The sequence below is a fragment of the Mus caroli genome, unplaced genomic scaffold (assembly GCF_978045245.1).
Source record: "Mus caroli unplaced genomic scaffold, Mus_caroli_1 scaffold_11, whole genome shotgun sequence".
In the NCBI taxonomy this organism is placed as follows: domain Eukaryota; kingdom Metazoa; phylum Chordata; class Mammalia; order Rodentia; family Muridae; genus Mus; species Mus caroli.
This window is the reverse complement of record NW_028227266.1, coordinates 1136693-1149018: the sequence shown is the minus strand read 5'-3', so window position 1 is coordinate 1149018 and position 12326 is coordinate 1136693. Positions and strand designations below refer to the sequence as shown.

At 35.1% G+C, this 12326-nt stretch overlaps 1 protein-coding gene across 5 annotated transcripts in view; it reads left to right on the top strand.

The window, feature by feature from the left end:
- The window catches only part of Gria4 (glutamate ionotropic receptor AMPA type subunit 4), a 392371-nt gene that overhangs the window by 360020 nt on the left and 20025 nt on the right, over window positions 1–12326 (top strand). Inside the window, exon 15 of one of the 5 annotated variants that reach the window (XM_085844389.1) lies at window positions 8561–8599. The exons of the other annotated variants lie outside the window; for them this stretch is intronic. Within the exon in view, the coding sequence (XP_085700515.1) occupies window positions 8561–8582 (22 nt within the window). The 3' untranslated portion in view covers window positions 8583–8599. The remainder of the gene's footprint in view (window positions 1–8560; window positions 8600–12326) is intronic. 5 annotated transcript variants of the gene reach the window in all.

The following is a 12326-nucleotide window of genomic DNA, read 5'->3' as shown; positions in this document are numbered from 1 at the left end:
CTCAAAAAAAGCCTAGTCTAGAGTCTGCCCTGTGGTTCACTCTTATGAAGAGTGTTTTGATCAAGCATAGCCAAACTAAGAAAGAAAAAAATGCAAAATAAAGTTTAAAGGGGCACCAGGAAGTGGAATGGAGCTAAATTCTCTGTTCAAGGATATTAAATGTATTAAGGGAATGGTGACCTCAGGCCAAAATCCCATCTTGCAGTTAAACAAGAGGTAGTTATATCATGTTAGTTATATAGTATAAACAAGAGGTAGTTATATCATGTTAGTTATATAGTATAAACAAGAGGTAGTTATATCATGTTAGAAGTTATTATGACTAGGTCATTGTTTTCATTAAAACATAAGAAGATATGATCATGTGTTAGATTGACACGGGATGGATTATGATAGCTATTGTCTATTGTCAACTTCACTATATCTAGAATAAACTACAATCCAGGCCTTATAAAGATTGTGTGAAAAGGCAAAGAAAAGCTTAGGTCCAGGCATGGTGGTACACACTTCTAATCCCAGCATTCAGGAGACTAAGGCATACAGATCTCTGAGTTTAAGGTCAGTCTACAGAGCAAGTTCCGGAACAAGCTTATGTGATAAAGGAAATCACTGAACACAGAAACTGGTAGAAATGTAATAGAACAGGGTGCCATGTTCCAGCCCCAGCATGCAGCAGAATTTAGTGTCTTAGGCCATGTGGCTTTAGAGTCGAGAATAGAAGAGGTTACAGAGACAATTGAGGGCTTTTGAAGTTGGGCTAAATACATTTGCATTATGATATGGCTACAAGCGTAGGGGGCCAGGGAGTGAAATTTGGTAGTTTGAATAGGTTTGGCCTCCATTTACAAATGTATTTGGATGCTTGTCCCATAGGGAGTGATACTCTTAGGAGGTATGGCCTTGTTGGAGGAAGTGCATCATTGTGGACTGTTAGTGGGCATTGAGGTTTCCTATGTGCAAGGTCCTCCTAATGCAGAGGAGAGTATCCTCCTAGCTGTTTTTTTGATCAAGATGTAGAACTCTCAGCTCCTCCAGCACCAAGTCTGCCTGCACCATGCCATGTTTCCTACCATGATAATAGACTGAACCTCTGAAACTATAAGCCAGCCCTAATTAAATGTTTTCTTTTATACGAGTTGCCTTGGTCATGGAGTCTAAGATCATAACAATGGAAACCCTAACTAAGATAACTATAGTCTATCTGGCTAAGGATTAAATGAACAGAATAAAAATTGTTTGCACCTTTTATCATTCACAGACACACAGAAGCATGCAAATCCCCCTGGTGATGTACTTAAATGTTTCCCACTTCTCTATAGTAATACTGGTGTTTACTGTAAGTACCAATTATTTTATATTCAAAAATTAGCATGACATGTGGTAAACACATTGATGTGTCCTGGGGAAAATGATGGCATACTAGGACTCATATATCCATCCTTCATCTACCAGATGTTTGAGCTCTGTAGAAAAAGATGAAAGTTCCTACAACTATCAGAAATTTGAAGTTTTTAACTTAGCCTTTCTATAATTAAAAAAAATGGCTAAAATAATATTTCCTTAAAGAGGAAACATTCTTCTCCTACATTCCTGGATGATATACGATGCATGACACATTTTGACTTTTCTTTCCATTTCATCCAAATCCTCAGATACATAATTCTATAGATGGTTTCTGGGTTCCAACTGAGATTTTTTTTTCCAGCTGATTTGCACATTTTTACACTAGAGACACATTGCAGACACCTGAGCACTCAGTAGAAATCTAAAAAATTTCTAAATGTAGTGTTTATTTCTTTTTACATTTTTATCTTTATACTTATAAGTTATATTTTAGTGACTTTTCTAGGCTGGAATAGAGATCTTTATGGTTATTTTAGAAAGATATATTCAACAAAATGAAATGCCTACAATAGAAATTGTAGAGTCAAACCTTTTGTAGCTTTTAATAAGAAAACCACGACTAGGCACCATCTCCAATATTCAAGGAAATTTCAAATGATTGGGCTTTTCATGCACTTGTCTCATAGATAATAATATCAACCATAGTAATGTGTAACTGTGATCTCAGAACCTGGACAATGGCAGCAGGAAGACTAAGAGTTCAAAGTCATTCTCAGACAAAAGGGAGGATGAGGCTAGCCTGAGACACATGAGACCCTGTCTGATAAACAGTCAATAATAATAAACAAACATGAATTTTTTAAGCATGCAGAATATCAAAACAAATGTGTATTGTCATTTGAATCACCTCTTTCTCTCATGGTGGATAAACACCAGCTATGAGTTCATTCTTACAAGTCTTCACAATGGGACTGGAAGGAAGCATTCCCTCAGTGGGTTCTGGAAAGCTTAAAACTAGAAAGGAAAACAATGTAGGTACTCAAATAAGAAAGTACCAAACAGCTAGGTGAAGTGAAGCATAGGAAAAGACCTCCTAACAGAAAAGTAGGTGAAGAAATACATGAAGCCAATATCTTAGAAGGTAGGCATATAAACAGCATGTACCACTGGGCCTGAACCTGTTATTTCTGCTTTCTGGTCAAACTGGATTTGTTAATCTGGGCAGAATATATAGACAAGTTGCTGTTATTTAAGTCTTAGCTACAGGACAAACACTATGCAGCAGAGAAACCTCAGGCTTTCAACATCCTCAAGTGTACCCGGCCAGAGTGCGTCAGAGTGTTCAGGCATAAAGTGACAGTACTTTCAACACAGGAAGGGCAAATGTGGTATCATCATGAAGAGGTATTAATATCAGAGACAAAAATTTCTGTGTGCATGGAATTAGTGTGTGAGAATATTATATTCTTGCATATTGAAATGCACACAATTGAGTTGAGTGAAACACAGCCCTGTTTTCATTTGTCCTTTAATATTGAATTTATATGTACATTCATAGTCAACTTCTCCAAATTTTAAATTTTTCAATGTAAAATTTTTTCTTATTCTCTATAGCATAAATTTTCACAGTGACTACAAAGTAGTTATTAAAGCCCTTTAGAAAAAATAACTCTTCAATGAAGACCACGTGACAGAAAAGTCTCTTGTACATAGGATCTCAGTGCATGGGACTATGACTTCTATAGATTACAAATCTACTTGGAATTTATAATCAGAAAATAGCATTTCTGTTTAATGTTGAAAACTGTATTATGAGTAGCTCTCTGTGCATCCTCAGAGCACCAACACAGGTCAAACAGTAACTTTTGTGGCACTGTTTGCAGATAAATTCTTCAGACATCTCCCTAAATGAAAACATGCAGGATAGGGCAGCCTACGGTGCTTCAGCTCAAGCTGCTCGGGGACCCAGTTCTTGTATAGCTCTTACAAATTTGGAGATGGAAAAAGAAACCTTCTAGCCATAGTCCAATAGATCCTGCCCCTTATGGTTCCAGAACAGTCTTACCTGAGAGAAGAGAGACAGATTGGGGAGAAACTGAAAAGGACAAGATAGAATACAGCTATTAATACATGCAATAATTAGGAAGATAAAGAATGTGCTGCCCATGTACCATATACCAGTTAAAGCTTTGGAGGAATACCTGGTAAAGTTAACATTACCACGAGAAGATGCCTTAAAGCAATGGTTCTCAACTAAGGCTGTGATCATTTATTATAGTACCTCATGTTGTGGTGACCCCCAACAGTAAAATTATTTTTGTTTCCACTTCATAAGGTAACTCTGCTACTGTAATGAATCACAATGAAAATATCTATGTTTCCTAATGGCTTAGGTGACATGTGGAAAGGGTCATTTGATCCCCAAAAGGGGTCACAGCCACAGGTTGAGAACTGCTGCCTTAGAGTTTATGTTATAAAAATGTAATCTACTCTTCAATGTAAAATTTTCCACCAAAATGCTCTAATGTAATTCTATGCTGATGATAACTTAGAAAACCAGAGGAAAATATTGTTTTTTTGCAAACACGAAAATCTACTTCACCATCTACTTCACGAGAGTATGTGAGAAAGTAATCATCCACCACTCTGGATGGGATCTGTATTTTGTGTCTTAAGATAGTATCAGCCAGTGTGAAACTGGTTTTATGCTTTTGTATTTTAAAAGAGGGAAATAAAATGGTTTGGATGTTACAGAACAGTATAGAAAATATTAATTATTCTAACTTAGAATAATATTATGCTTTAATATAGAATTTTAAAAACTGTAGTTCATTCACTTTAAAGGTTTCTCTTGAGGGTCCAAGACAGACATCTAGGTGTTGGTTTCAGAATGAACTACTGGACATGTGAGGTGACTTTCTTATAGATACACAGTATCACATACATAGGAACATGCAAATAGAAAGCCATCTTTCACATTTCCAGATGCCTGAGCCTTTGAAAAGCAAGCAATCTACTGATTAAATGATTTTTATAAGAGATGAGTAGGTGAGCAAATTATTGAAATGCTGTGTGTGGTCATTGTTTAATCCTTTTCCATAATTGAGCATCATTCTTTTACATACAGAGATTCTCACAATTTCTGAGAATCAAAAATCTAAGAAGATATGTACCAAGAATGAAATTCACTTCTAAAAAATTTACAGTACCATTTCAACATAAACTTTCACAGCAAAAAATTCAACAATAAAGGAAAATTGAAAGCATGTATCAATCCTTTCCATTTCAATCTTGTCTTTCAAAATCTTCAATACTAAAGTTTTAAAAAAAGACTTGGTTTGAAAATCCCACTGACAACATAAAGCCATATGCCATATAGCTATCATACTGAAATAAGCCAGATTCCATTTAGGCTACTTTTTTTATTCTGGATTACTCAAAGAAGAAATTGAGTACAGATAAGTTTTTAAAGAAAATATTAAAGTGGGATGTTTTCTTGAGTACTTTTTAGCAGCTAACAGGAATAAGAGAAAATTGAAGTTTCAATCAAATAAACAAGATACTAATAGCTGTACACTTTCAGAGTACATGAAAGCATGCATGGGTTCCTCTTCCATGGTTCTTCACTGCACAGAAACAGATAAAAACCCGCCAAGAATTACTTCCTTCTGGGTCTTTCTCTGATGCACCAAGAGGCCATAATCTGACTGGAGCTAAACAGACATGTATTCAGATATTTGCAACGAGCACCTTCAAGTAATTTAGAAAAATGTTGTCACCAATCTCACTTTTTTATTGCTAGAATTTTAAACATAAAAGCAAAATTTTGTAGTAAAAAGCCATAAGGGAACTTAATGTAGGTGGCCAAAGACCTAAGACAGAGCCTGCTTTACCTGTGAAGGTAGTCAGGAGAACACAGAATGCAAAAGGACTTGACCTTACACTGTCTGCCACAGAAATAGCTACTTTCTATTTAATAATTTGATAATGACAATATTACACTGGACAAAAAGTATCTGTTCATCTAATACTAAATTTTCTGTTTAATTTGCTCACTTTAAAATGGTGTTTAAATTTGGCCCATATAAAATTTGGCCCATATAAAATTTGGCCCACACTAAAAATCATTGGCTAGTAGTATCTTTCTAAAGTGAGATGCTCAGAGTAACAGCATAATATTACTCTTTTCAAATGTATATACTTCTAATTCTCTTTTGTGGGGATGATGCTGCAAATAAGGGTTAAGTGACTTGCCCAGAGTTTCCCAGCTTAGGTTACAACTGATGTCTTCTGACTCCTTTCTCCAGTGCTCTTATGGGAAAGACCTTTTTTTAATTGTATTTTTAAGTATGAATACAGTTTACTCTGAAAAATAACAGTAGATTTTTTAAATTCTTTCTTTGCCTCAGTTTGCCAATACTGATAAAGCTAAAGTATATTAAAAATATCCATATAGGACTCAAGTTTGCGCCTACATTTAAGTTTTTGTGAAAAATAGGATAAATTCTGATTTAGGTGAGGAAAGTACACAGATGTAGATAATAAATTCACCAAAGAAAGACTTTGCCATGGTTGAAGTTGGTTCTCAAAAAGGTATAGAAAATTAACTAATAATCTCCAGTATCTAACTTGTTCAATCAAAAAAACAAAAAACAAAAACAACAACAAAAAACCCAGCCACTTAGAGAATTCCAAGTAATGGGAACCAGTTTCCTCCTGCTTCTAAATACTTGAAGCATGCTCTGCCTATATATTTCAGGCTCAGAACTCTCAGGAGTTGTAAGTGAGGGGAAAAGTCAGTTCCCGGTGACAGAAACAGAGATGATGGTTTAGAAATTAAACAAACCACTTCTTTTGCTGTGGTCTGTCATATTGTGAATCAGAAAAGTGTTTTTAAAGGTGTTTCTCAGATAGAGATGCCAGTCTTACACACCTCTGTGAATGGAGATTGAAAGGAAATGCTCGCTCCACACTATTATGTGCAGTGTTCTGCCTGCTTGTACACCCACAAGCCACACGAGGGCACCAGATCTTATTATAGATGGCTATGAGCCACCATGTGGTTGCTGGTTATTGAACTCTGGACCTCTGAAAGAGCTGCCAGTGCTCTTAACTGCTGAGCCATCCCTCCAGCCTCCTGGCTTCACACTTTAGATAAGGCACATATGTGAGAAAATCCACTGAGATTCATAAAAAGTATAAATAATGTGAAAGTACAGGCAGGATTTACTTGAATATTACTGAGAACAAATTGTATGTTGTCATATGCAGATATGACAAAAATAATTTCCTCCATATATTGTGAACTTTCATTGAGAGGATGATTTTTAAGGACAACATAGTAACCTCAGCAATGTCAACATCACAGTAACCTTAGCAATGTCGACACTATTAATTTCTCTTTTATTTTCCTCTTTATCTCAAGTAGCCACCACTTAGCTCTGAAATGTAGATGCTACATGGTCAGTCTAATATTACCCAGACCAGGAAATATATCTACACTTAGTTTCTTTGGTTGATTTCTGTATAATTTCCAAACACAAAAAGTTTGCTTCTAAACTCTATCAACTACAGACAAAATAGGTGTTTTATAAGATAAAATATACTTTTTTTTCATTTTAAGAATGGTTTACAATATTTGGCTGTATTTGTTTCAGAAAAATAGTATGATGATTTTATAGTGTTTAGAGGGTAAATTATTAATTGTCAAGATAGCCACTTTTAGAATATTCACCACTGATAAAGAAGAAAATTATATTGCAACTGAAAAACTTTTATTATATCAAGTTTATGCCATACACCTTCAAGGTCACTAAAGTTCGTAGGGTGACTGCAATGAAAACCAGATGCAGTGACTGAGGAAGACAAGACTTGCTGATGTAACACACAGTTTCCTATAACATTTTCTCCTTCTGCACACTTTCATAATGACCATTAGGGTACTACAAACAATACCCCTCATTTTGCTGTCTCTGTAACACACTGGGACGAACTGAGTTTCCAGCATGCATCCATTTGCTCACCTGATGTCATTTTACTTGATGAAGTTTTTTAATAAGTTACCCAAAGTTAAATAACAATAGCACATGATCTTGTATGGGTTCAGGCTCATTCTTGGTCTCTACTCTCCTTCATGTCTCACGGAATTCAATCAATTGTCTGGTATTGATTTTGTATGGGAGCCAATCAGCCACCCTCTCTGAAATTATGCCAAAGGGTAGCTATAAACTGACTTTACAATCAGTTAACTAGACAATATCCTAAACAGAGATAATTCAAGTAAGAAAAAATGTCAGAGACTATGTGATGTGAAGTAAGTAAAGATTTAATAATAGCTGTCATATACAAAGCCCATGTAAATGAATACATTCTCATACTTTATCCCAACAACCAATTGGAGTTGATGCTATATCTATCCAGACACATGACTCTATGGACACACATGTCATCTAGCTGATGGGTGACAGTGGTGCTATTATGGCCATTGTTATTGAATATTCCAACTTAGTCTTCTTTCGATCTTATCTTTCCAAAGACACCAGACGTCCTATTCAATCACAGATACTTTAAGGAAGAAAACTCCATTTGATAATGTCTATAGTGCCCTGAACTTGCATGAACTTAAACCTTAGTCTTGTTGGTTGATGAAAGAAAAAGTTTTAAAAAAAATTAAATGTCACCTGAGATTTTTTGTTTCAGGTGAGACTTTTTCCTAATTCTCCCATAACATGTTATTTTCAATTTTTATAAAAATTATTACAATTGATCACATTAAGTACAGCTTCTGATATGTTGTTGTCATATCATTATAATTTTATTCCTAAAGACAAGAGGAATGTGAGGACAGCTACATGGGAAGGGTTCTCCATGGGAACTCTTGATGTGCCTTATCTTATTGCTTCTGCCGATCAATTGCCCAAATAGTGCTATCCCATGAATCTTCCTGCTTTAAGAAAGCCTGAAATTAATTAGGAGTCTCTGGCAAGATAGACTAGTTCAGCAGGAGACGCCATATTTTACATCTTACACAGCTATTGTCCATTCCCTTTGGCTTAATACTTAAAATGAGTTTCAATTGGATTCTGTGGAAGCCCCATCATATCAGACAGTTGGTAGTCTCATGTGAGACTTAAGGAAAGGATTGGCCAGAACTGAACTTGACTTTAATACAAGATCATGTTCTATTATTGTTTAACTTTGGGTATTTCTCCCCTAGGAGGAGGACAGAGGAGAACTAACCAGCTCCAGGATTAAGGTAAGAGGGGAGTTTTCTTTCAAAAGAATGGGTTCCATCCATTTGAAGGAAACCCCTCCCCCACATATTTTTTAATCCCTTTTTCTTTATACATTTATATTTTTTTAACCCACCAGCATCAGGAAGCCAGCTTGCATAGTAGTGATTTCAACATACTTGCACCTATGCATAGTAGAGATTTCAACATCCATTTACAAATTTTATAGCAGAAAAAAAGAAAAGCCTTCACACAAGTCATAACAGCTGTATGCTACTGCATTCATTTTCCATTCTCATTAAAGATCAGTCTTCCATTGAGATTTAAATTCTTTAGCTGTTCATTTCTCTGTATATAGACTATTCATAGTTATTGTCAATCAAACTATACTGGTTAAGAAAATACAAAAATATTAAACTAAACTTCAAAATATTTCTCATAAAATACATTGTTATCAAGAAAAATTCTAATAAAAGATGGTGTTGTTATAATTTTAATGATGTCTAATTATGAAATAAAATCAGACTAAACTTTCAAGCTGAGGTAAGATAAACAGTGTGATATTTTTAAATACACTATGTAGAAATTATAGCAAGAAAAATGATAGGAAAGGAACATTTTTTAGCACAATTTCTGGATACTGATTCACCCTCTCCTGCAGGCCTCTTGATGTTTACTTTAATTATTTCTATGGTAAGTTCACATTTCTAATTATTGTTTTTGAAGTCATCAAATATTCCCTACCTTTGGTGTCTTCTTCACATTGTTTTTTCCATTCAAGAGTTCCCAAGGGAAGATACAAAGTTGTTTTCTGACCTTTACATGCATGCTATGGAAGACATGCCTTACCCCCTAACATCATGCACTCACAATCAAATAAATGAATAAATAAATAGATAAATAAATAAGAATGGAATTTCACTTTTGTCATTTAAATTGAATTAACAATAATTAATGGGTACACATTTCTACTGTAAATGCTGTGGCCTCAAAGATAAGCAGGTAATGGACAAGAGAGACAATGATTCCTTTTATAAACATTTGTCACAAAGCCCTGATGAGCAGAATTTAGGATCTCAGAGCCTATGGAAAGAGCTAAATGCATAATTCCAGCTCTCCTTTAGAGAAATGAGAGGCTGAGGCAGGAAAGCCTCCAGAAGCTTAAGGGCCAACTAGCTTTGCTTACACAGCTGTGAGCAGAAGACCCTGTTTCAAGTACAGTGAAAGAGGAGGCTCACCACACAAGTTTGCTCTCTAACCTCCACACACTGCACCACTACACACCTTTATTCGTATGTATGAGCATATATACAAACATTGCTCAGAGACAAAAGACATTTTTAAAATAAAAAAGGTAAGATAAGAAGATTATTATCTTTATGTAGAACGGTGTAAACTCTATCTCTAAGAACTATGGAACAGACTTACGATTCTTTGACCAGTAACTCTTATATCCTTCCTTTTCTGACCGTACTATATAGCCTTAAAGACTGAGGGAAATTCAGACATGGCCTTTCTTTAGTACTCTTACTGCTCAAGTTTCTTTTTCTATTTTTACTATTCTCCCAACCTAATCAAAAGACAATAAGAAAATAAAACAAAATCTATTAACACAAATATTACTTTGTATGAATAAGCTCCAAATACTTGTCTACAGGTAAGGAACCTACGATCTTAAACCAGAGAGAAAAGTTGAAACTGTTATTACCCAAAAGTTTTATGGAAATTCTAAATACTTGCAAATGAATCTGAGCTAGACATATTTAGTGACCTATATATATGTATGCAATATGTAATGAAATAAATTTTAGTGAAATCTAATGAAATGTGCAGTGGCCATTTAGTCTCTATTGATAGATATGCCATTTAATTTCTCAGATTAACTGTATTAACTATTCAAAATAGTAAATTTAGTTACAAAAGTCTTATCTAAAGGTGTTTTACAGGCTAAATGTAGCCAGATTGAAAGTGATTTGCCAAAGCACCTTTCAATTTTTTAAGTTTAAATGATAATATTATATTGTCATTGATATTAAAACATCAGTTGTATATGATTTTATCAGTGTTCTTTCCTACTGGAGATACAAAGTACACAAAAGAGCCTTTTAGCTAGAATTCCTATGAAACACCTTCTTAGATTATTTTGTTGATAAATTATTTCACATTATTGTTATATATAGTATTAATATTTCAGTGTCTTTCTTGAGTAATTCCATGTGATACCAGTTGTTGAGTATCACATGTATGTCTTGTTCCACATTTAAAATATAGCTGCTGTTCTCTGAGCAAATGGAACCTAAGCATATACTATGTTGCACACAAACCTAAGATGGATCCATTGTCTTATAAACAGGGCCCAGACAGAGAAGCAGTGAATATTGATTGAATGATTAAGAAGTGATTATGAGCAAACATAAGAAATAGAAAATATGAGAGGAAGGGGCAAAAAATTATTGTTGAATTTCAGTAAATTCTAAACAAAATACCTTTGGAGCTATGAGGAAACTACCATGGCTACAGTCAGAGAGAAAGTGCATATAGGGTTACTATGTTGAGTAGATTAGACTTCAATATTGATTAGGTATTGCCAGTGAGTAGCCTTTAGTCTTGCCATAAGATTATTAAACATTATACTTTAAAAACACACATAGACCTTGAATTTCAGAAAAGTTACAATAAAATCTTAAGGTGAGTACAAATCCTGAAGGTGTTTGTTGGTATGCTATTTTGCTGCAGAGAACAGTCTATTGTGGCTTTGGGTACCCAGGGACGGAGACAGCCAAGAGACCTGTAGCTCAGTGAGAAAGGCCAGTACTGCAGAACTGAAATTAAATTCAGGGACACCTTTCAGAATAACAGGTCTTAAAGATGGTTGACTAAGGAAATGAAAGGCAGTGAAAATTCAAATATTACATTGGGTTTTTGTAGACATGTCTTCCTGTTTTATTGTAGGTTTTATCTCCAGTTATTTCTTCTGAGTAAATTTTCTGATCTAGTATAAAAGATCTAGACCTGTTTAAGACCTGTTATTCTGAGAAGTGCCCTTGAATTTGTATTTCATTTCTGCAGTACTGGCCTTTATCACTCTCCCTCAGTTAAATCACCACCATAAAGCTTACTGACATCATTTCTTAGATTACTTGCACGAGTTCTGTCCATAGTTCGGAAGTAGATATTGAGTTGACAAGACCACCCACCTTTCCGGTTTTATGTGGTCATGAGTATAATAGTCAGCAATGTCAGATATACCAACTCAGTCATGCAGTGTGGCTAGAAGTGAATCAGGAAAAATCCCTACCAAACCTGGAAAACATCTCAGAACATGGACAAGTTCCTGAAAGAGACATAGCAGAATGGAAAAAGCATTAACACCCAGGGAAGAGTTTGGACAAGTAGCAGAAAGTCAAAGCACTTGGAGAAGAGCACTGGACTAGAAGGCAGATGACTCCTGTCCAGCTGGGCTTTGCTGCACAAGTCACCTAACTGTCATTAGGCCACAATGAAATCTGTGAAGTGAAAAAAGAAAAGATAACCTCTAGCCCACTTATTGACTCAAAAAAGTTCTCAAGATTCTAAGTCCTTATAGCTTATAGCAATCCTTGAAAGTTTTTAGGAAACAGACAAGAATGGAAAATAAAATATGATCTGTAGTTCATGGGCTGAATCAGAATTCTAGAATCATACTAGGAAGAATAAGGAGCAGAGTCTAGAAGGCAGAAGAATGCAAAGTCTAGAACAGAACAGAGCCTA